Here is a 25,054-nt window from a genome sequence, read left to right as displayed (position 1 = left end):
TCTCCAGTTTTAATTTCATGCACATCGGAAAAAGCACATAGAAAATACAGGGGAGAATGTGCCCTATGCAATAACTAGGTGGCGCTATAGAGCTCGTCCAAAGTTGTCATATCCATTGGTTCAAAATGGAAGCCTCATCATATCCATTGAATTTCAGTGAGATTGGACAAGGAATGTGCACGTGAGAGCAACTTTTATGTGCATGGCGAGACGCCCAACTTTGCCGCTCTGTCACGACCACACACCCGCATTGAAAGTTATGGCTTTTTATCAGAGTAAACTTCAATGGCTTTTTAACAGGTGGACATCATTTTGAGGTGTGTCGGCTCATCCTACTTGGAGCAGTGATGCTCCAAGTAAAACATGTCATTTCCTGTTGCCAGCAGGTGGCGCTACACCTTTTCCAGATTTTTCCACTGCAGATTTGTTCAAAGTCAGACTACAATAATGCACATCAATTTTTGTTCAGATTAGATTATGCATGGCTGAGTAATGGCCATTTTTCTTTTCATGGCGTGTTTTCGAAACGACCTCCAAGTTTGACGTGCCGCCACGGTCACAAACAACCGTAAAAACTTAAAAGCTTCGCAATTTAACATCGGACATGTGTTTAGTTTACAAAACCAATGTTTGGAGTCATTATTCACAAATCTCTAGGAGGAGTTCGTTCTAGAATGAGGCCTGCAAATGACCAAAATACAGCAAAAACGACATATTGACACCAATATAGCAGACTTCCTGTTCAACTGACAGCTTGGTACCAAGAGACTTTTTTGTAGGTTTTCATTTGATGAACATGTCCTGTGAAAAATCAAGCTTGTATGTTAAAGAACATGGCGGGGCTTGCGAAAACAAACATTGTAGGTGGCGCTATTGAGCCGTTTTTGTGCACCCGTGGGAGTGCTGTATATCTAAGTTGGAGATATGTATGGGGAATCTCATTCTGAAATCTCAGCCTTGTGATACAAACGGCTGATTTTTTATGAATTTTTAATTATCTGACTGCAACGCAATCAACCACTTCCTGTTTGGCGGTGGCTTGCACAGGCACCGTCAGGTGTACACCCATGAAACTTTAAACGATGACAGAAAACCCTTGTGAGTATCTCCTGTTGAAATTTTATGAACATCGGACAAAGCACAGAGAAAAGATAGGTCAGAATGTGACAAAAAATGGATTTGTCACTATCTAGGTGGCGCTATGGAGCTCGTCCAAGATTGTCATATCCATTGGTTCAGAATGGAAGCTTCATCATATCAATTGATTTTCAGTGAGATTGGACAAGGAATGTGCACGTGAGAGCAACTTTTGTGTGCACGGCGAGATGCCCAACTTCGCCGCTCTGTCACGACCACACCCCCGCATTGAAAGTTATGGCTTTTTATCAGAGTAAACTTCAATGGCTTTTCAACAGGTGGACATCATTTTGAGGTGTGTCGGCTCATCCTACTTGGAGCAGTGATGCTCCAAGTCTAACATGTCATTTCCTCTTGCCAGCAGGTGGCGCTACACTTTTTCCAGATTCTTTCACTGCAGATGTGTTCAGAGTCAGACTACAATCATGCATGTCAATTTTGGATCAGATTGGATTATGCATGGCTGAGTAATGGCCATTTTTCTTTTCATGGCGTGTTTTCGAAACAACGTCGAATTTCTACGCGCCGCCACGGTCACAAACAACCGTAAAAACTTAAAAGCTTCGCAATTTAACATCGGACATGTGTCTAGTTTACAAAACCAAAGTTTGGAGTCATTATTCACAAATCTCTAGGAGGAGTTCGTTCTAGAAGGAGGCCTGCAAATGTCCAAAATAGAGCAAAAATGACATATTGACCTCAATATATCAGACTTCCTGTGCGAGTGACAGGTGGGTCCTTTCAGACTTTTTTGTAAGTCTCCATCTGAAGAACATGCCCTGTAAAAATCAAGCTTGTACGTTAAAGCGTATGCGGGGCGTCGGGACAAACGTCACTGTAGGTGGCGCTATCGAGCCGTTTTTGTGCGCCCATGCCAATCTCCTATAAAATACGAAATTTTTCGCGACTCCTGATGTGTGTGCCAAATTTGGTGAGTTTTGGGGTATGTTAAAGGCCTCAAAAAGGCGACTCTTCCGGTAGAATAATAATAATAATAATAATTAAAGCTACAAGTAGCATTTAGCGGGCCCGAGCACGTACGACCGCCTGGCACGAGCGACCGCCCCGTGAGCAACGCCCTGCTCGAGCCATTCTCGTCGTTTTTTCTTGTCCATTCTGGAGCTCCAAGCTAATGTTAATACGACAGCAGCCTGGGGGGGGGGGGGGGGGGGGGCTGTAATCTGTTGCCTTAAGGGACAAAGACTTTTGCATATAGCATGAAAAAAATTCAAGCAATGATGATAATTGCTATCACTGTCCCTAAGGATGAGAACAATAGAACTCATTCAATTTCCACTACAATGTCTAGATGAGTGTCAGCTATGTCTGATAACTTGGCCAATTAGCTGGACCGGGATCTTGCAAAGTGCAGGTGGTTAACGTCCAGTGTGATGAGTCTGTGAACGGCAACAGTACAGCATAGCTTTTGGTTTCCACAAGAGAAGAACTCCTGACACATCTGCCCTAACAGACAACTACAAGAGGAGTTGAAATGTATAACACGGTGAAGGAGTTTTTGTGCAGAAAAAGGTACAATTAGAAAAGCTGGTAGCAGTGACTGCAGATGGGGCTCCTGCTATGATCAATAGACAAACAGGTTTCATCACTCACTGTAAAGCTGACCCAGACTTTCCAAAATGTCTGCATTACTGCTGCGTCATTCACCAGCAGGCCTTATGTGCAGAAGTGATTGGCTCTGGACATATAATGACTCTTATTCTGAAAATCGTAAACAACAGCACAGGATTTTTAAGGTGCTATTGGAGGAGATGTCTGTTGAATATGGTGAATATGAACATTGTGAATCTGAACTTGCATTCTTGACTGACATTACTGGAAAACTAAACCACTTGATCTGCGAGCTGCAAGACAATGGCAAAACTATTTTTTTTTGACCAGCCTGCCTGAGCCAGTGTTTTTCTTGTGGGGATCTTTTCTGCCAGGGCTTGTCAGCTTGGTCAGTGGATGTTGCTGCAGTTGTCTCCCTTGCTGGGACAGCTGGAGTTAAACACAGCAGCTCACGGCTCTGAAGTGGACCCCGTTGCTGTCCCAGTCTGGATGGGCACTGTGGTAATGTTCCAATGGCCAGGCTGGCTCCTGGTATAAAGAGATTCCCAAATACCATTTCCTAACCGCAGAGCCAAGGATGTGTTTACATGTTTAGGTCAAAAATGTGATGGACAGCTTCATGTTGTCTAAACATGCCACCCTGTTATTAATCCAGTTGATATGGTTCTCCATCTGTGTCTAGGTGATAGAAAAGCATTTTTTTTTATATTTAGAGCTCTAAGCAAACAAACAGTTGTCTATATAAAAGAGCTTTTACAATTGTGCACTTTTAGCAGGTCTCTGAGTTCATGTGACCAATGTATGGTGGATTTTCACAGACCTTGTTTAAAACTGAAGGTGAGAGAGACTTAGAGAAATGGCTTCATTGTTCTGGAGTTCTTTGTTTCATCCACAGAAGAGTAGAATTGGTGATTGATTTTGAAAAGCTGCTGAAAAAAGTATCTTTTTCAAATTGCAATTTCTAACTTGGGTTTTACATTTTGTGTTCCATTTTTTGTGCTTTATTTGGGAAGCATTTGTTATTTGTTTGGTGTTTTTAAGGTTCTGCAAATATACACATCATTTTTTAGAGACATTTGTTATCAGTTGTGTTTGTTGATTTGTAGTTTAATTTCATTGGATGTATAGATGTCGTGTGGGGGGGAGGCTCGAGAGCAGGTAGGACCCAGGCGCAGAGACGGGAGGCAAACGGGTTCAGGGCAAGTGGGTTTATTTAACTAACAAAAAGCGCTGCAGAGCAGGATGACAAAACTAAAAACAAAAACTTACTGTGGCATGGCAAGGGACATGGACGCCAGACAAGAAGACGTGATCAACATGAGCAGAAGTTAATGGACCAGCACAGGAGGAAGGCAGAGACAAGACTTATATACAGACAGGGCAGACAAGACACAGGTGAACACGATTAGGGCAGATGGGGACCAAAGGAAGTAAAACTCAAGAAACATGACAAGACAGGAAACCTTTCAAAATAAAACAGGAAACGGAACCAAACAAGACAGAACAAGAACTAAAGCGAAAAACAAGACAACAAACTGAAACCATGACAATAGAAAGGAAAAGAAGTTCAAACATTGATTATAAAAAAGGATATAAGAGATAAAAAAAAAGAAAAAGGAAAAGAAAAAAGATAAAATATTGATTTAATTGCATTTTGAATGAATAAAAAACAATGATTAATAGAATCAGAATCAGAAATCAGAAAAAGTTTTATTGCCAGGTTCAGTAGAGCGCACTTTACAAAACGAGGAATTTGACTTGGTGTATAGTGCAATTAAGAATAAGTTAAAAATTAAGTTAACAACAACAACACACTATATATAGTAGAGTAAGGTGAATTAAAGTGGGAGCACAGATGGGCTGGGATGGTGGGGCCTGTAAAGTGGCACCGACAGTCCTTTGGTGGGCGGGAGGGGGGGTCACCTGGGGGAGTTGGGGTACTGTTCAGCAGGCTGACTGCAGTGGGGAAGAAGCTGTTCTTGTGGCGCGAGGTCCTGGTCCTGATGGACCGGAGCCTCTTGCCAGAAGGGAGGGGCCGAAAGAGATTATGTCCTGGATGAGAGGGGTTGGCTACAATCCTGGCTGCCCGCCTCCAGGTCCTGGAGATGTGCAGCTCCTGGAGAGACGGGAGGTGGCAGCCGATCACCTTCTCTGCTGAGTGGATGACGCGTTGCAGCTTGGCCTTGTCTCTGGCCGTGGCCGCAGCGAACCAGACTGTGATGGAGGACGTGAGGGTGGATTCGATGATGGCGGTGTAAAAGTCTACCAGCATCTTTTCAGGGAGGTGAAACTTCTTCAGCTGCCTCAGGAAGTACATCCTCTGCTGGACCTTCTTAGTGATGGAGCTGATGTTCTGCTCCCACTTGAGGTCCTGGCTGATGATGGTTCCCAGGAAGCAGAAGGACTCCACAGAGGTCACCGGGGAGTCACAGAGGATGACAGGGGGGAGGGGGCTGGGGCCTTCCTGAAGTCCACTGTCATCTCCACTGTCTTCAGAGCATTAAGCTCCAGGTTGTTAGCGCTGCACTATGACACCAGCCTGGCTATTTCACTCCTGTAGGCCGACTCATCTCCGTCAGAGATGAGGCCGATGAGTGTGGTGTCGTCAGCAAACTTCAGGAGTTTGACAGACAGGTGACCAGCTGTGCAGCTGTTTGTGTACAGGGAGAGTAACAGGGGTGAAAGGACACAGCCCTGGGGGGATCCGGTGCTTGTGGTCCGAGTATCTGAGACGAGCTTCCCCAGCCTCACATACTGCTGTCTGTCCGTCAGGAAGTCTGTGATCCACCTGCAGGTGGAGTCAGGCACATTCATCTTGGAGAGTTTTTAATACTAAAGATGTATGAAAGACATACCGAAAAAATATGTCTTTCAGTGTTTAACTGGCTGTCTTTGGATTATGCATGCCTGAATAATGGCCATTCTTACTTCTCATCTCTCTGTTCACTGCTTGCTAATTTACATAGCAGGGGTCCCAGCAGGAGGGGGCGGGGTTGTAACACGACTCCTTCAGCAGAGCCAGGCTGAGAGAGGCTTTGACATGTAAGATGTTAGATGTTAGAATGCCAGATGTTAGAATGACCAGTTCATTTTATATCTATGAAAATATTCAGGTAGCTATGGGACATCTTCAGCTAAAGGTCTGTGAAAATTGGTGTCGATTGTTGAAACATAAGTTACCATAAAAAATGTTTGTTTGGAGTCTAGACAGATTTAACACAGGTTTTTGGATGAAAAAGGATTTTTTATAAATCATCTGTTACACTTTTAAGTCTGAAAAAAATATGGAAGGCAGCAAACACAGATCCCTACCGTTTTTAATTTTTTTGTGCTGATATTTGAAAGATAAGTTATGCAAAAAAATAGGTGTTTGCAGTTTTGCCTAAAAAGACGTTTTCGGACCTTTTTGGATGAAATGATGTCTAAAAGTTCACCTGTAACTTCAATCATTCTGAATTTTTTTAGGAAGCAGTAGCACATAAATGCCTATGAAAGTTGAATTCTTGGTGCTGATAACCTAAACAGAATTTATGCTAAAAATCTTTGTTCAGTCCAAAATTTCATTAAAAAAATCAAGTGATGAAGTTTCTCGTAGACCCTATAGTGTTACATATCAAAGCTGGAGGTTATTAAAGGCATCTAATTCTGAAATCTCAGCTTCCTGAGACAAACGGCTGATTTATAATAAATTTCTATTATTTGGGTGCACATAATCGACCACTTCCTGTTACGCAGGCACCGTCAGGTGTACACCCATGAAACTTCAGATTATGAGAGAGGACCCTTCTGAGTATCTCCAGTTTTAATTTCATGCACATCGGACAAAGCAAAGAGAAAATACAGGGCAGAATGTGCCCAATGCAATAACTAGGTGGCGCTATAGAGCTCGTCCAAGATTGTCATATCCATGGGTTCAGAATGGAAGCCTCATTACCTCCATTGAATTTCAGTGAGATTGGACAAGGAATGTGCACGTGAGAGCAACTTTTGTGTGCACGGCGAGACGCCCAACTTCGCCGCTCTGTCACGACCACACCCCTGCGTTGAAAGTTATGGCTTTTTATCAGAGTAAACTTCAATGGCTTTTCAACAGGTGGACGTCATTTTGAGGTGTGTCGGCTCATCCTACTTGGAGCAGTGATGCTCCAAGTCAAACATGTCATTTCCTGCTGCCAGCAGGTGGCGCTACACTTGTTCCAGATTCTTCCACTGCAGATGTGTTCAAAGTCAGACTACAATCATGCATATCAACTTTGGATCAGATTGGATTTTGCATGGCTGAGTAATGGCCATTTTTCTTTTCATGGCGTGTTTTCAAAATGACCTCCAAGTTCGACGCGCCGCCACGGTCACAAACATCCGTAATACCTTTAAAGCTTCGCAATTTAACATCGGACATGTGTTTAGTTTACAAAACCAAAGTTTGGAGTCATTATTCATAAATCTCTAGGAGGAGTTCGTTCTAGAACGAGGCCTACAAATGTCCAAAATAGAGCAAAAATGACATATTGACACCAATATAGCAGACTTCCTGTGCGACTGACAGCTTGGTCCCAAGAGACTTTTTTGTAGGTTTCCATCTGATGAACATGTCCTGAAAAAATCAAGCTTGTATGTCAAAGCATATGCGGGGGCTCGGGACAAATGTCACTGTAGGTGGCGCTGTCGAGCCGTTTTTGTGCGCCCATGCCAATCTCCTGTAAAATACGAAATTTTTCGCGACTCCTGATGTGTGTGCCAAATTTGGTGAGTTTTGGGGTATGTTAAAGGCCTCAAAAAGGCGACTCTTCCGTCGGAAGAAAAAGAATAATAATAATAACTCTTACAGATACAATAGGGTCCTTGCACTCCGTGCTCGGGCCCTAATAATAATAAACCTAACAGATACAATAGGGTCCTTGCACTCCGTGCTCGGGCCCTAATAAACATTCGAATTACAATAGGGTCCTTGCACTCCGTGCTCGGGCCCTAATAAAAACACTGATAGAGCTGGCCTGATTCTCATCTACTCTGCTGTTAAAAGCCAAATATTAATACATGTATGAAACTGAATTTAGTCATTTCAAAGATACCTTTCAGTTGGCTGGAATTTGGACTGAGAAAGTGACCAAGCGCCTCACTAGTTAGTCCTGATCTGGTCCGTTTGCGGTTGACACAAACCCACAAAGTTCACAACGACATGAAACACAATGTTCATTACATCCATGGCAGCGTCTGACATCTGTGTCTGACATGTGTTTCTCCGTACGGCGAGCTTCAGCAGGAGCTCTGTGTCTGACGCGGACAAAGCCAGAGGACTGGAAACGGGTCAAAATGTTAACTTATATTAAAGTTGACTTGAGGCACCACATCACCGTGAAGTTTAATGTGGGGAAAGACAAAAACGTCATTTATGGCATAAAAAACGTGCATTTATCAAGGGCTCTGTGAGGAAGGAGGAGGCATCCTTACGGTGAGGATGGCTGAAGAGAGCCAGTTAGCAAAAACCAGGAGCTTCTCTACAGGTTCAGGGATCAACCGGGACAAAAGGAGCCCATTCCTAGTTCTGCAGCTCACCTGCAGAACTAGGAATGGGAGGAGCATCGGTTATCCCGCCTGCATCCGTCTGCCTGAGCCTTCTTTGGGATCTACAGCCCAGAACCGTCCGGACACATGAACCAGAAGCACATGGGTGGAATGAAAGCAGTTTCAGTAGATGATTTTTAGGACACTTATGGTTTTGTGTCTTTGCTTTGCCTGAGAAATGAACAGAACCAGAACCTTCATTAGAAGCAAAACTCTGATCATACGTGTAACGTGTCTGTTTGTTGAAACCTGGAAATGACATATTTCCAGTCCTGCTGGGTTTCTGTTTTGTTTTTGTCTCTTCTGAGGTTCACATAAATCCATCAAGATCTAGGAAATCTCGTTTTATCCCCAGGACTTTGATCTGGAGAACCCGACATGTTTAGATGCCAACCAGGATTCCTGCATGATTAAATTCAACCAAAGTTGAACGTGGTCAGAAACTTGTACCAACGGTTGGATTCATTGTAACTATTTAAGGTGGAAATGAGAATGTCTGCGTGATCAGTGATAGTCCTTTCCATGAAACCTTCATGGATGGATGGATGGAAGCAGCCTGACCTCCACGTTGAACATCCCTACAAACTGAGAAGGCTCTGGCAGGAGGAAGACCTCCAACACACAGGAGAACCGTGATCTTCTGGAGGGGCTTGATCCTGGAGGCTGTGACCAGTGAGAGGACGGTCTGAACATCCCAAGAGTCTAAAGGATGGAGGTTCCTGATGGAAAACAGTCAGTTAGACGTTTTGTTCACCTTTCAATGCATCTTCTGTAATGGGGGCGGAGCTTCACTGGACCATCAGATGCTCCTTTTAGAAAGATTTAAACGGTTTTTGGATGTAAATACAGTTTATCTTATTTAAAGTTGCTGCTATGTGAAACACAACTAAACTGGGGATCTCTGCCCTTTGACCCGCCTTCTAGGTTAAAAAAAACTGATTCAGGAATCAAAAAACGTGGAGGTTGGTGGAGAACGGGATGGTGGAGGTTGGAGGAGAACGTGGAGGTTGGTGGTGGAGGTGGAGGTTGGGGGAGGAGGTGGAGGTTCTACAGCCCCAAAGCCCTGAAATCTGAGGGTTGGGTGTAAATATCTAGTCAGAAGCAGTTTGTCTTCTTCTTCCGTCTCCAGTCTGATCGCTGACAGCCTCCAGCAGCACAGAGAAAGCTGGAAGGGGGGGGGGGTCCTCATCTCTGCGCGGGCACGAGCCTTCCGCGGGAGCGCGCGCATAGGCAGGAAGCGGAGGGAAGGAGCGGAGGCAGCTCAGTCGCCAGCGGAGCCCCGGACGGTGGATGAACGGAGCGGCGTCGCGCTCGTCGCTTACCTCCCTCCCTCCCCCCCAGCAGCGGAACGCGGCCCCTCACCTGCGAGACGATGATGCTCCGACTGCTGTACCTGCTCGGGGTGCTGGTCTGCAGCGGCCAAGGTGAGCGCTCCTTCGCGCGCGCGCACGGGCGGAGGCGCGGCGACTTTGTGGTGAAGTTGTGTGCGGACGCGCAAGGAGGGCTGGGGGGGCTGGAGCGGACTTCTATTGGTAGTGGAGGCACGTCCCGCGCGCTTCTCCCCTGGAAAAAAGGGGGGCAGTATGATGGGGGGGGTCCCCTCTTTAAAGGGGCGGCCGGCCCCATGAACTCCCCTCTCCGAGCCCGGTTCTCCCGCAGCTGCTGGGGGGTGGGGGGGGGGTGGTAACGTTTTCTCCATCGTCATTTACAGAACTGTTTAAAACTTAGACCCCCGCCTTCATCCTCCTCCTCCTCGCCGTGTCCGGAGCGCGAGAACATTTCTCAAATGATGCATCCTGAAGTTGGGGCGCGTGCGGTGACAGTTGACATGGGGGGGGGGGGGGGGGGGGTAGTTGCGCGTGAGCGCAGAGCCCCTGATGAGAAAAGCAGCGTCCAAATAAATGTCCGTCAGTTTAGACCCAATCAGCTGTTGGAGCCGCGCGCGCGTGCGCGCTTCACGTGTTTTAATTTGTATTTTCCAATCCCATCTACATCAAAGGGGGGCATTTAGAAAATATAAATTACCCCCCCCCCCCCCCCCCCCCCCCCCCCCCGGTCATTAAAGCGCAAACATGGACTTGTAGAGGATCTGATGGAGGGCGTCCTGGCGCACATCGGCAGGGGGGGGTATTGCGCTGCGAACAGCCGCTGCTCGCTGCTCCTACGGGGGCAGCAGCGCTTTTTATTGCTCCGATGGTGACTTTTCCACTTTTTTTATGGCGCATAAAAAATTCTGACACGGAGGAGGTGCAGCAGACAACTACAGCTGCAAACAAAGACACGGGTCAGAACGGAGGCTGCTTGCTGCAGCGCTGCATCACTTCACCCGTTCAGGGTTCCGTCAGGTCTGGAGAACCTCCGCAGCACAACTGCTCTGTCATCACGGGGTCGCCGGTTCCTGTGCTCGGCTGCGACGCACGCGTACGGTGGATTACACGCCTGCTTAGGCTCTGCAGTGGGACATTAAGTGGTGTAATTGAGATGTTTCGGCAGATCTCCAGGGTTTCCAAAGGATTTGTGGTTCCTGTTAAAGTTCTGGAACACGGACTTGATCCAGACTGGGGGAGATGGGTGAGGAGAAGTCAGAAGTTTCCTTCCCTGCAAACGGAAACTGCTGAGTCGGATGTGAAGCTTCATTGGTTCTCCATGTTGGGTTCCTCCTGATGACATCTGACGGCAGAAGTTCTCCAAACATCTGTTCGTCAGGAGAACAGGAGTTGTCATTTTTAGCTGACGACCCTGAGGCTAAACCATTACGTCAATATTGGGAGGGGTCAGGTTTAGTTTGTCTGAACTTCTGGGAGACGCTTCAGCACGAAGGACAAGAAGGTCTCAGTTGTTCCGGGTGATGGACACATTCTTCTGTACACTGTAAAAACAAGTCCTGTCGAAATAAGTCAAAAAACAATCTGACATTAAAAAAATGATCTCAGTTCTTATTTAAATGACATTTAATATAATTTCTTTTCTGCAAGACAATTTCTCTTGAAACAATGCCATTTTTTTATTGTATAATTTTCTGCAGTGTAGGAGTGTTGTGGGGTCAGAGGTCGTCCCTGCTTTCTTTCTGTGGTCATACCTGATCCAGGTATTCGGCTGCGATTCAGGACACTAATGTCTGGAGAACATCCGGCTCTGTGGAACTGGGATTATTGACCCGCCCCCCCCCCCCCCCATCCCATCTTAGAACATCAAAGTTTTCCAGTTTCTACTAGCCACGGTATCCATGGTGATTAACAACAAAGGATTGTTGTCATGGAGCAAGTTAGTGAAAACTGCTGCTGGAAAACAAATAATAATAATAAAACTTTTGAAACTTGTTTCTTTCAGCTAGCTGATGTCCATCCCATAATACTTTTGTGTCTAAACCTGCTTTTGTTGTGCTTTTAAATGCAACTGTAGTGAGTTTAGCAGCTGTTGAGCCTGAGATGAGACGATGGTTTTATTTTGGAAATCCGTTGGATTCTTTCCTCCACGTCCGACTCATTCTTGATGAATCTCTAGTGTCCAAAATCCGCCAAACTGAAGCCCTCAAGCTAGCAAAGTTAACAAAACCTGGAGTCTTCCCTCCAAATATGGATTTATTGTGACAATCATGGAGATTATTCAGCAACCCGGCTGTGTAATGATACCAGGATGCTGCTAATAAAGTTGTTCACGTTTCTGATATTTACAAAAATACCAGACTGGTTGCTTTTCTTTATTGCATTTATTTGTTGCAACGTAGAAGTCGGACGAGGCTGAAGTCGACGTCTGATTTTGTGTCTTCCACTTTGACAGTTGTGGGTTCAAATCTAGACGGCATTCTAAACGGTTCCTCCGTTAAATCTGGTGAACAAACGAGATTTAAAGCGGCTGCAGGTGATTGACAGACGACCAAGATGGAACTTCAGCCTCAAAAGGTGAGGAAAACTGGAAGAAAGGTACAAATCAGACGCCAACTTCAGCCTCGTGGGAGTTCAGACCTTTTGGTTGGATCACCAAACGTGTCTGGGAATTCACGTTTCGGCGCTGGAGCTTCTGGTGGCGTTCCCCCCTCAGTCCGACTGTAGTGAAGCTCAGCAGGGTTCATCTGCAGGTAGGCGTGTTTTCTCCGTGGATCAGCGGGTTTGTGGCGAGCGTGACGCTGCTGCCTCTCCGTCTCTGGCCTCGGCAGCACCCCTGAACAGCGCGTGAACCTTTTCATTTTCCTCTTTAGCAGCCTCTGCTTTTGTGCGGAGATGAACGGAGTGAAAAGGGAATTCTCTCGGATGAGTGTGGATTGTTAAACGCGGCTTGACGGGTGCTACATAAGCGCGCCTCATTTATCTTTTTCTGCACTTGTGATGCACAAAAAGCTCATTTTTCCCTTCAATTGCTCATTTTTATCTTCATAATGACTAATGTGATCTTCAGGGAGCTTTGTTTTTTTTTTTTTTCCCGAGCAGAAGCCAAAGGAATCTGGATCTGCGGTGCACTTTGGGACCCGGCAGACGGAGTTTGGCATCGCTCATTAATTCTGCGTTCTGAAGCCCCTGAAAGAGGAAAATGGGAGCGATGGGAGGACTTGTATGGAGAGAGATGCAGATTATGTTTAAAAATTCATCCACTCCCAGTCAATCTGATTGCATGGAGTTAAATCGTGTTGCCAGAAATCGAACGGCGCTCCACGCCGCCGCGCTGTGCCAAAATTAATAAAAAGCAATCGAATCCTGTCGAGTTGGAATCAAATTAGAGCGGAGGGATGTGATTGGAGGAGGCAGCTTCCTGCGCTCTTCTGGACTCAAACACTGTTTGACATTAGACCCTGTCGAGCTGGGCGGGAAACCCCTTGGCTGCGGCGTGCGTCTGTCCTGCCAGACTAACGAGCCGGCTGACGCGCGGCACCAGGATGCCAGGGCGGCGGCAGCGCCGCCAGCTCGCTCTCTGCCCTGGAGAGCTTCCTCTTTGGGCCGCCATGAGTGAATGAACGGGAGGATTTGCGTGGGCCTCTGAACCACGAGGGTTCGGACTGTTATTGTTTTTTTTTTAAAAGCGTTCTCTGATCTCTGCTGAGTCCCAAACATTTGTGAGAAAACATGTTTTTGTCTAAAAATCCTACAATCTGTTTTACTTCCTAGTTCAGTCGTTCTGCACGCATCATCGTTCTTATCCAACGTTCTTCGTGTTCTGATCAGAAGCTGCAGTTGATCAGGAACCCCGACCCACAAGTCACTGTGACTCGAACTCCCCACCAAGTCTGGGACCGGGAGAGAAATTTAAAAAAAAAACAGCAACAAAGGAGCTGAAGTGGCTCCAAGGGAGAAACTTGACCTTTCTCCTGAAATGTACTTTGAACTACTTTAACTCACTGACCATGTAAGCAATGAACCTAATCCCAACCGATACTGAAGCGATAGGCAACACTTTACAGTAGTACTTTACAAGTAACAGTAGTACTTTACAAGTAACAGTAATACTTGACAAGTAACAGTGGTACTTTGCACTTTTCTTAGTGCAAACTACCAACACAACTAAAAACTGGTTTGTGCCAAAATACAACACTTTGGCGATAGTACTTTACACTGTATGGGTGTACTTTACACGTAACAGTAGTACTTTATACTTTATGTGTAAAGTACTATCAAAAAGTGTATAGTACTACTGCAAAGGCAACAGCTTTGCCAATACACTGCACCTTGCAGTACCTCCTTTCAGTGGTACTTTACACCTTATAGTAGTACTTTACACTTCACTGTAGTACTTTATTCTTTACGTGTAAAGTGCTACTACGAAGAGCATAGTACTACTGCAATAGTAACAGCTTTGCCAATTCACAGCACTTTGCAGTACCACTGTCCACCTTCCAGTAGTACTTACACTTACTTTACACTTTACAAAGTGTAAAGTACCACTGTAAAGTGTTGCACATTGGTAATAGGTTTATGCTGATATTCAACAGTTTGCAGTACTACCTTAAACTGTATGGGTGTACTTTTCACCTTGCAGTTGTACTTTGCACCTTATAGTAGTACTTTCCACCTTGCAGTAGTGCTTTGCACCTTATAGTAGTACTTTCCGCCTTCCAGTAGTACTTTCCACCTTGCAGCAGTACTTTGCACCTTATAGTAGTACTTTCCGCCTTCCAGTAGTACTTTCCACCTTGCAGCAGTACTTTGCACCTTATAGTAGTACTTTCCGTCTTCCATTAGTACATTCCACCTTGCAGTAGTACTTTGCACCTTATAGTAGTACTTTCCGTCTTCCATTAGTACATTCCACCTTGCAGTAGTACTTTGCACCTTATAGTAGTACTTTCCGTCTTCCATTAGTACATTCCACCTTGCAGTAGTACTTTGCACCTTATAGTAGTACTTTCCGCCTTCCAGTAGTACTTTCCACCTTGCAGTAGTACTTTGCACCTTATAGTAGTACTTTCCGTCTTCCATTAGTACATTCCACCTTGCAGTAGTACTTTGCACCTTATAGTAGTACTTTCCGTCTTCCATTAGTACATTCCACCTTGCAGTAGTACTTTGCACCTTATAGTAGTACTTTCCGTCTTCCATTAGTACATTCCACCTTGCAGTAGTACTTTGCACCTTATAGTAGTACTTTCCGCCTTCCAGTAGTACTTTCCACCTTGCAGTAGTACTTTGCACCTTATAGTAGTACTTTCCGTCTTCCATTAGTACATTCCACCTTGCAGTAGTACTTTGCACCTTATAGTAGTACTTTCCGTCTTCCATTAGTACATTCCACCTTGCAGTAGTACTTTGCACCTTATAGTAGTACTTTCCGTCTTCCATTAGTACATTCCACCTTGCAGTAGTACTTTGCACCTTATAGTAGTACTTTCCACCTTACAATGTGTTCACACAGCCTTTTGATTTCATTGTTAATTTGATCTGTCGTTATGATAAATGTGCCGAGTCGGCAGAAGGTCTGTAGAGAAAACGGATGGAAGCTGGTCTGACGGGGACCAGAGCGGGAAAAGCAGGACTCGGTGATCCTTCATCCTCGTTTGTCTGAGCGTTGTAGGAGTGACATCACATCCTGTTGATGAGACAGAAGCAAACATCCTAAAATCCCAGGTTTGCTGGATAAATCTCTTTCCTTGTTTTCCTGAAGCAGAGCCGGAACGGCTCCTGACTGGAATTCCTGCTTATTAAAAACACACAAGGAACGGAAGAGGAACGGGTGGCAGGTGAGGAAGAAGAGGCATCCTGACGGCTGACATTTGGACAGAAGAAAGCGAGACGGGCAGACGGATGGCAAAAAGGGGGCCGTCTGCGTGACAGTGAACCGACAGTTAAAACGGCGAGTCGCAGGAGTCTAATGAAGAGCTGACGAGCAGTTTCTGCCGCTGCTGGATCCTCAATCCAGCTTTGGTTAGTGGGAGCGACAGCACCGAGTCCCTCCCCCCTAATGGAGAAGGGCTTAATGTGAGGGTGTAGACACTAACGAGAGACCAGCTCAGGCTGCTGGAAGCGCTGCCGAGGGAGGGGCTCCACAGCGTTGTCTGCCAGTTCAGTTCTGTTTAGGACGGTTTTAGTCGAAACGTGGTCTTTGTTCTCACCCCACATCCTGGACTGTCACGCCAGAGCGGCCAGAACTCGTCACAGTAAAGCCTCAGACCCGACCGCCACGTGTGCCGTTCACGTAATCCCTGCAGCCGGGCTGTTAGAAAGGAGGAAATGGTTTTGTGTGGACGTAGCCTTCAGTCGGATGACAAACATGGTCATAGACGCGTGTGGGAGGGGCTACGCCACGTTTTTTTAGCCTTGTTCCGACGTGCTTTGAGGGACGTCTGTCGTCGCCCTCATGGGCCTTTGGCTCGTCATTCCAGCTGGTCAATGAAATCAAAAAGCGACTTGAATATCAGCGTGTGACCTTTAGAGGGAGCCCCGCCCAGCCGCCTGTCAATCAGGCGTCAGCTCCTGCTGAGAGCTTCTCCTCTGCAGACTCCTCTTCCTCCCAGAGTTCAGACGTCGGTGGGGGTGTTTGGGTCGGACGTCTTGTGTGCTGCAGCTGCTGTTGGTGGACGGACGAGTGTTTGATGAGAAATGGATGAGCGGGTGGGGGGCGGGGGGTCTGCCCATGTGGTCGTGATGCAGCAGAACTGTGGAGCTTGTGAACCCCCCCACAACCTTCAAACAGAATTCCTCTTCTTTTGGGGATGTAGGCCAGCCTGTATTTTTGTTCCGACCCTTTTTTTAAAAACATTTTTTTTTCTTTTCCCTCCTCCTGCCTTTCATTTCCTCCGCTCTATTTTCGTGGACCTCCCACACTAGTCTCACTGGAGGTGTCTGTGTGGGGGGGGGAGATCTCCTCTTCTCCCCGATGTGGGAAGCTCTTCCAGCAGCTTTAATGTTATTTTCAGGGAAAGCTAATTACGTGTTTGTTGCTCTGCCGCTCCGTGGAGTTCTGAACACCTATGGATTTTTGTTCCTCCGGGCCTCCGTGAAACAACAACAGGACTTTTTAAGCTTCGCCGTGTCAGTGTTGCTCCGTCAGGCGTGTTATTATCTCTCAAACTTCTGATTGCAGGAAAACTGTAGGCGTGTTCTTAATTATTCAACATTTGGACGACTCTCAAAGCCTGAAACTCTGGGTTTGCTGCTCCCTCGGCCAAGATGTGAAAACTTCCAGAGAGTCTAGAGGAGAAAAAAACGTTTGTTTATTTGGGCCGAAACGATTCACTTTCCCCGACGATTTTGGGTTTTAATTTAAGAAAGATGACAGAAGAAACCTGTGAGGAAATTTACTTAACCCTTATGTTTTCCTATGGGGTCCAGATGACCACTGACGTGTTCTCCCTACCATGACAAAGGTGGAAAGATTTCATGTAATCCATGGACACCAGTGAAGATCACAAATCGTTGAAGAAAAAAGGTTCAGAGCACTAGTGGGTCTAGATGACCCTACTCCCAACGTTAAAGTGTCTAGAATAGCACAAGGGTTTTTGAAAATAAAGCACAAAGAATAATAAGAGTAACAGGAAAAACCTTCCAGTTGGTGTGATGTAGTAAAACATGTTTGACATAAACGTACTGGTGTCCAACGTCCGGCACAAAGGCCAAATGCAGCCTGCGTTCAAATTCCCACCAACCTTGTCATAAAACCATCCGCTGCGTTTCCACTACACATCTGCCAATATACTTTATGGAAGTTCTTGAAATGTCAAAGTGAAAAACACATTTTTACAGTTGGTGTTTCCATGAAATCCTAATAATGTGAATAAACACAAACCACTACGGATGAAGCCATTGTGGGAAATGGTGGTTGGTGGTTTTCCAGAGGATCTGTGGATAAAACACTCCCGCATGACACGCTCGACCTTTGATATGCTGTGGGTCCTCTGGTGGCGCCCGCCTAGGCCGCCAGTTCCTACCAAGAAGCGCATCGCCATCCGGTTGTTGGTCACATGACTCGGTTAATTGGAAATCAGTGTTTCCTTTGCAGTTTTATGAAAAAACATCAATTTGGATACACCTCAAAAACACTTTTTTCTTGTTGAATATATACGTTTTTTTCCAAAATTGTGTCGTGTTTCCATCAGGCAAATTTATGATCGCAAATCCAATTTGAACAGTGTCATTGTCAATAGGAGGCTGGGCCTGTGCTGGTTGGTTTCTGTCTCCTGTTCACCTCTTTGTCCTTCGTCTTCCACTGCTGGGTTTTATTTTAGTTAGGGGTTGGACCTTGGTAGTGTTGATTTACAGATTTTGTCTCTTCAGAACAGTAAGGTTGTGGTTTCGTACGGAGCTGTGGACTCCGACCATGGCCGTGGCTGGGTCGGCGTCTCTCTGACCTTTTTTACGTTTGGCCAAGATTCCAATCCCTTTGTTTTTGTCTTGGCGTTTGAACCAGCACACCGATCATTTCAGTCTGTTCTTGCTGTACAGAAGATGTCAGCTCTTGAATCAAGGCTGTTCCTGATCCTCTTGGCGTCCAGTTTGTCACGTGGAGTCGGCCCCTTTGTGGTTGTTTTCTCCTGGACGGACACAGATGTGTCTGTCGGTGTCATCCAAAACTCATCAAGAACCGCAGTAGTCTGTACTTCTGACAGTGAAAGGAACCTTTAACGGTGAATTATGTGTAACCTTTCTAGTGACCCCAGATTTAATGTTAACAGAATATAAAAATTCCCAGAAAGTTTGGTACAAATGTAATTTGATGTTTTATGACCCCCCCAGCCTTATACTAAGGTGTGGTGTGATGTAACAAAACATGAAATAATAAATCCACACGTTTAGCTCTAAACGTGTTTGACAAGTTCATCATAATCCTCTGGTGTGCAGAAGAAAGACGGTTTGGATCCGTATCCTGGATGTTCCTCTGCCTTCCAGGTCACTTCAGTTTCCTCCGTCTCTTTGGTCGACTTTGTCCCACATAGCAGAGGATATTATGGGATGGACCTCACTGCCCTCCCGCCTTTTCTCCTCACTCCCTTCAGAGGATGCACACTCCACCAGACGCGCTTTCTCCCTTTTGTCAAACGAATCCTCTTCATCGCCCTGACCTCGGCGGCGCGCGTTCTAGGCGGGATCAAAGCCGGGAGCAGATGAGCGCTGACGCAGAGCGAGGCGCCGTAGGAGAAGTGTCCTTCTTTCATGGCGGCGTTGGCTCCGGGGCGCCAGTCTCAGGACGACCTTGTGATTTCACACATGCCTCAGCAGCCAGGTTCTCGTTGAAAGAGGCTGTTTGTGTTCTAACAAACGCCAGCGCGACGGGAAGCTAGTGGGCCTCTCAGAACCTACGACAGTAGGGGGGAGGGGGCCTTTAAAGCTGCCCGCTAGTTGGATTCCTCCAAAGGAATGGCTCCTCTGTCATCTGTTTGGCCTGAAATGTCCGGTCATACTTCAGCAAGGCTCCCAGGACTCCTGCAACAGGCCTTGATTAGATTTTTCCCAGCGTGCCTTGTTGCGGGGACGGGCTGAATTCCTGCTAGCTTAAACCCGTATATTGCTCCGAGAGCCGAGATTGCTTTTATTTCACGCTGCTTTTCATCCATCCGGCTGCGTCTGGAGTGGTCAGCCGAGGGAATGATGGATCGTCTCGGCACTGGAGGCGAAAGCCGCAGACGTGGAGAAACATTGCGGCGCGTCCCCACAGTCAATAAGCCAGGAGAAGCTGTGCTGCCAGCGGCCCGCTCCCCTCCCAAGCCACAAATTAATAGAGTGCTCCCGCGTGATGGTGGAGTTTCATTTGGAACCGTCATGGTACATAAAGCGGCTCAGAAATGAGCCGTTCCGCTTCCCCGAGAGTCCAAACACAACCTGCGGGATTGAACCTGTGAGCTCCTCACCTTTGCAGCTCCTGTGAAGCTCCTGAACGTCTCTGACGGGGCGTCGGCTTTTTAAATGTTGGGAGTGCGGCGTTCTATCAGGTTGTTTTTTTTTCATGTACTCTTTGACGACGGCGTGAAATTGTCAGTGACAACAGACCAGCTCTGGATCGCCAGTGTGCCTCGGAGCCCAGATTAGCTCAGACTAATCAGTCGGACTCTCCGGACGCCAAACCCTGATGCACATTCAGACCGGCCTGGAATCAGACGCAGACGCCGTCTAAACGTGACGTGTCTGAGCTCCTCGAGATGGAAATCGGTAATCCCAACATGTGGCCATCAGGAGTTCAGGCCGACGCAGACGCTGGGGCTTTTTGTGCTCACAACTACATTCTTTACATATTTTCAGGAAAACTCCACAGTTTGTTGTTTTCAGAGCTTCACTAATTTTTTATTCAAACTTATTTAACTCTCAGTAACTTTATAGGATATTTATCTTTTCAGACGCTTGTTTTAGGAGAACCTGGACCAGAACCGAGATCCTGGTGAGACGGATTCAAACATTTGTTAAAAAGAAAAACAAACATGCAGATACGACAATTCACACACACTTCAGAGGAAACAAAGAGAAACTTTATCGGCATTAAAAAAAACAAAAAAAACTTCAGTCAAGGCTCTAGAAAAGTTTAAAAAGTTAAAATCGAACAATAGAAATTATTAAACGGAACTTAAAAATATGTCTGTTACTTGATATAACTCTGGATTCAACGACGGACGGACAAACGGATAAATGGACGGATGGATATTTCTTAGTCTTATGTACATTGACATTGAAAGTTCTCTTGATGGACTTTATTTGTAAATAAATCTGATATTAATTAAACAATTTTATTGATTATAATGAGACACAAACACACAAACACACACCTCGATGAACAGACACACACAGACACACAAACAGCAGGGATGCTAGCGGGGTTGAACGTCTCCTGCAGACCACTGTTGACACTCAAAGTGTCAATCACTTGTGGAGGAAGGATCGATCGATTGCTTTGATTATTGATTGTTTCATCACATGGAACTAGGTTTTTCTTTTTGTGTTCATTCAATTATAAAGAAAGTTGGTTGTGACGTTTGAATATACTGTTTTGCAAAACAAAAATGGACCGAATCGACACAAACACACACACTGCTGTAGCTTTAGGTTGTCGTGCGTCTTTCCTGGTCTCCTCTTTGTCCCCCCCCCCAGAGGTGTGTTGTTGCCACAGAAACGCTCGTGTGTGTCGTTGCGGCGCTGCAGACCGCCGTCCTGGAAATGAGCCGGACTTGATGAAAGAGGAGCGCTCACTTCCTGTTTGTGACGAAAAACGGAACGTGACGTTTCAGCCGGATAAATAAACGACTGAATAAATAAAATAGATAAATAAACGACGTGTTTGTTACACGTCTGACCACCGGGAATATTTCACGAGGGTCGGATGAAGTCTCTGCCTCTCAGGTGAGGAGGCGGAGACTCTGAGGGTTCTGGAGGGTCACTCAGACCAGAACCAATCGGTGTCTGCAGAGACTGGAGAACGCTTCCCACATGTGTTTGTGGAGCATATTTATTTCAGGATTCTGCTTACGCGCCGCTTTTCCTTGTTTTGGTGTCGGCCTCTCTCTAGCTGGAGGCTCAGAAGAGAAGACGCCGTTTTTTTCCTGCGTCAGCAAACTTCAATGCACAAAGCAGGAAGTGTCTGACGAGGCCTCGCAGATCCTGGAGTCACCCATTCCTGAAGTGCGACTTCTACCAGGAAGTGGTCATGGCTGTCCTGTGTGGGCGGGGTTTCCCCCTCCAGGAAGTGGTTCTCCATCTGCTCGACAGACGGAGCTGCGAGGGGCTAACCTGCCGGCAATGGGGGCGGGATTACACGCTAAATGCTAGTGAGGCCTCGGCCAAACCCCAGAGTTATCCCTGAAAAGCAGGCCGAGGGATTTGATCTGCGGCGAGCTCTGCGGCGGCGGAAGCCTGGCTCGCCATGCGTCCTCTCAAAGCAGCTGACACCTGAGCCGTACCCCCCCCCCTCTGCTGGAGCTCCGACATAAGTCGCTGCAGGTTTCACTCTGGCGGCGCTCCTGGTGGAACGCTCCATCACCCGCTGCGTTTGGCGGCGAGGACGGCGTCTGACAGAAGCTCCGCATCTTCCACTTTGAAGCCTCCAGGATGTGTGAAGTCGAGAAAGTTCCCGTCCTCCCTTCTCTGCAGCTCGTGCTTTCACCACAACGACCCCCCCCCCTGCCCCGTCAGAAGCTCCTCGGGGCTTTAGAGGAGCCAGCGAGGCTCATGCAAATGCCCCGCATCGCCGTGGAGACACAGCCGCCATTGTTTGTCGCTGCTCGCACAGTCACTGCTGCCAGAAGCAACGGCGCCGCAGCAGATGAATCTCACTGTTAGGGGGATGGGGGAGGGGTCCACACACCCGTCTGCTGGCTCTACATGAGAACTGGACTCCGCCTCCCTGGCGTTCCAAACAGGAAGTGCCAAAATCCCACAGACTTGTGCAGAGAAATTAACAGCTGTTACTGTTTCTGTTGGTCAGAAGAACCGTTCTGGCTCTGATACCTTTATCCTAACTATTCAAGTGGCAGGGGGCGTGGCCCTCATAACAAGCTCACTCCTGATTGGAGGGAGTGGTTGCCATGGTAACACAAACCGACTCAAACCCATCGCTGCGACCAAAATGATCCCATTTGGTTGGAGTCGGAATAAACCATTTTCTGTGTGTGACGTCGCACGACAACGAGGCCAGCAGAAAGCCAACGGTGGGCGGAGTCTCCTCATATCCGTTAAAGATGTTTTATGTTGAAAACAAAATGGTAAATGGCGTATACTTATATAGCGCCTTTCTTCCTACAAGGACAAAGCGCTTTACAGTCACAGACCCATTCACCCAGTCACACACCCAGTCACACACACATTCACACACACAGTCACACACTGGTGGTCGCTCCGCTGCCAAACACAGGCGCCCGCCTACCACCAGAGGCAAGGTGGGGTTCAGTGTCTTGCCCAAGGACACTTCGACTCATGGGCGTGCAAGGCGGGAATCGAACCTGCAACCTTACGATCATGGGACGACCGCCCTACCGCTGCACCACGGCCGCCCACAAAAAACAAAGTGGGGGTCGCTCTGACCCAAACGCCACACAAGGGGCCGTTTTAAAGAGTAATTCAGCCCCGTTTGTCTCTTTTTGTCCTTTCTGGGCCACCGTAGACGCACAGAGGGACGAGCGCCAGCCTCACATTTCAGCGAAGGCTGCTGTCCTCCAGAAGAGGCTGGTTCTGTGTCAGTCTGAGGGTCACTTGACCTCCATTGATGACGACCTTAGAGAGCCAATGACAAGGGTGCGATTTGTCACATGACTTTCACTGTTCGGAGCGAATCGGTTCTGGTTTGATGGTTTGTGACGGTGCGGCACCGTCAGCTGGTGGTGGTACTCACACTGTTTATATTATGTTTCCTGGGATGTAACCTGTAAGGTAATGAAGAGCAACGCCCAGTAGGAGGGGCTTATCATTCAAAAGGGAGCATCACAGGAAGGGAAAAGAGTGAGTAGGAGGGGGTCATGTGCTGATGTGCCCTGCGTGGCACGACTTTTATTGTGTAAAAGTTCCTAAAAAGCAGATGTTGCCTTCAAGCGGCTCTTCTCCGTTTCGCAAGAAAAACAAAAACTGAGACAGATTTATTCAAACCTTAGACTGCAGCTTCGATTCGACACCATGTTGCCCCGTATTTATAACAGCTTTTCCTGCATTTGTGCCCAAATATTCCACATTCAGAGTTTTATGATGGAATAAAAACCAGTTTTTAAGTTTCTTCTTTCACATTTCAAGTTTAAATAAAGAGGAACATTTGATAAATTATGGATTAAAAGAATGCAAAAGACTCCAAAAAAAAATCTTTGTCTTCGTTCCGTCGTCCATCCGTCTTTATTCTCCACTTCAGACACATCAAGAATCCAGACACGCCTCATCCACGGCGAGCATGTGAATGTGGCGTGGGGGGTGGGGGGTCATTAATGGCCTCTGCGCTCATCATCAAATCAATTTCTTCATTTCCCTTTGTTCAAACTCCTGGAGTGCAGGTCATTACGCCTTCCTCTTTGCATTTTTATTGCCTCATCATGCAAGTGCAAATGAAAAATCAAGGGATTCTCTGCGCACGTGTGGACGGACTCAAACCCACGGCTGCGTTGTTTGGCGGCCCGTGCTGCTCCTGGACCGGACTTTAGGAGGTCCGTCTGTGTGTTTGTGATGGATGCTGCGTTTGTATTTAGGTTAGGTTGGTAGACAGCGTTCTAAAGCCGGTCTCCGCTGCACCCCCTGACCGCACCGACTCTAATTAGTTCTGGGAACTCAACTGTTACAAGCAAAGACAGAGAAGTGGATCAGGAGACGTGTGATGATCTGAACCCTCTGGATCCAGAACCTCCTGATGATCTGAAGCTCTTGGAGGCGGAAACTGCTGACTCATGTTTGACTGTGAAAAACCAGACTCAACTCCTCTGTGGACCCTCCTTGATGCTCATTCATCTAATGGTGTTCACACTGGTCAATCAGGGAGGGGCTTCTTCTTCTTCACTAGCTGTTGCTCTGAGCGTCTGACTGCGTCACGGCAGGTGGTGTAACTTCTGTAAATTTAGAGGGTGAAGTTTTTTTATGGATGTGATCGGACTCTAAGTCATTTAATTTTATATTTTAAAGTAATTCTTGAATGAATATGGATTTGATATACAAATTTAATTAAATTAAATGAGTGAGGTTGCTAATTAACTGAAACACTTCACATTACATAAAGGTTTTGTTGGTAATGTGGAATTTGTTAATATTTATTGCTATTGTGTGTTTAAGGTTTTTACCTATCGGCTGCTGACTGATCAAATGGAAACTAATTAAAGATTGGAAAAATGATTGGAGGCTCAGTCCTATTAAAGTAAGGAAACCCTTGACAGTAGCGCATGTCCGCCTTTACAGCTGGAAGAGGGTTGATGTGAAATGTGGAAGGAGTGCAAGTCCAGCTGGGTTTATTGCTAGTGTCCTTTCTGTGGCGGATACTGATTACCGTCGTGTCAGGAGACTGATAAGCTTACCCATCTAGTTCACCAGATAAACCAGCTAGACTCTGAGTTCCTGATTGGTCAAAGTTCAACCTGGTTCAGCTGGACTTTTTGTCCGTAGAACCCAAAAGCGGTTGTAGAAACTTGTGTGCTCAAACGAGGTATTGAAGGTAGAGTCCTGAAAACAGGCTTCATGCATGTTCACATGGACTTTTCATCAAAAGTGGCCGGTTGAACGTGCGTTCCCAAAGTGTGTCATACATACATAGCTAAAGTCCCAGAAGTCCTTGTGATGCTGATTGTTTAGTGGGTGAAAAATGGTCAAACCTGTTTGGGGAACGCAGGTGACTCGCACAAAACATCAAGGTTGTAGCCTGCAAAGTGAGTCCGTAGAGGGAAAAGGTTCGTGTACGGTTTTTCTACTGTCATGCTGCGGGC

The 25,054-nt window shown here is 46.6% G+C and overlaps 1 protein-coding gene and 1 long non-coding RNA gene across 4 annotated transcripts in view; both read left to right on the top strand.

The window, feature by feature from the left end:
• Nucleotides 1–9,211, top strand: part of LOC105355995 — a 55,824-nt gene extending 46,613 nt beyond the window's left edge. The window contains exon 4 of the long non-coding RNA XR_002872005.1: nucleotides 8,752–9,211. This is a non-coding gene — a long non-coding RNA (uncharacterized LOC105355995). The remainder of the gene's footprint in view (nucleotides 1–8,751) is intronic.
• A 276-nt stretch (nucleotides 9,212–9,487) lies between these two features.
• Nucleotides 9,488–25,054, top strand: part of ncam2 (neural cell adhesion molecule 2) — a 264,286-nt gene continuing 248,719 nt past the window's right edge. For 2 of the 3 annotated variants that reach the window (XM_023948896.1, XM_023948891.1), the window contains exon 1: nucleotides 9,490–9,695. In XM_023948896.1, coding sequence (XP_023804664.1) covers nucleotides 9,644–9,695 — 52 coding nt within the window. In that variant the 5' untranslated portion in view covers nucleotides 9,490–9,643. Of the gene's footprint in view, nucleotides 9,696–25,054 lie in introns of all 3 variants that reach the window. The other variant, XM_023948900.1, reaches the window with a different exon arrangement.

The sequence above is a fragment of the Oryzias latipes genome, chromosome 2, assembly GCF_002234675.1.
Source record: "Oryzias latipes chromosome 2, ASM223467v1".
Lineage (NCBI taxonomy): Eukaryota > Metazoa > Chordata > Actinopteri > Beloniformes > Adrianichthyidae > Oryzias > Oryzias latipes.
The sequence above is the reverse complement of the archived record's forward strand: the minus strand, read 5'-3'. Positions and strand labels throughout refer to the sequence as shown.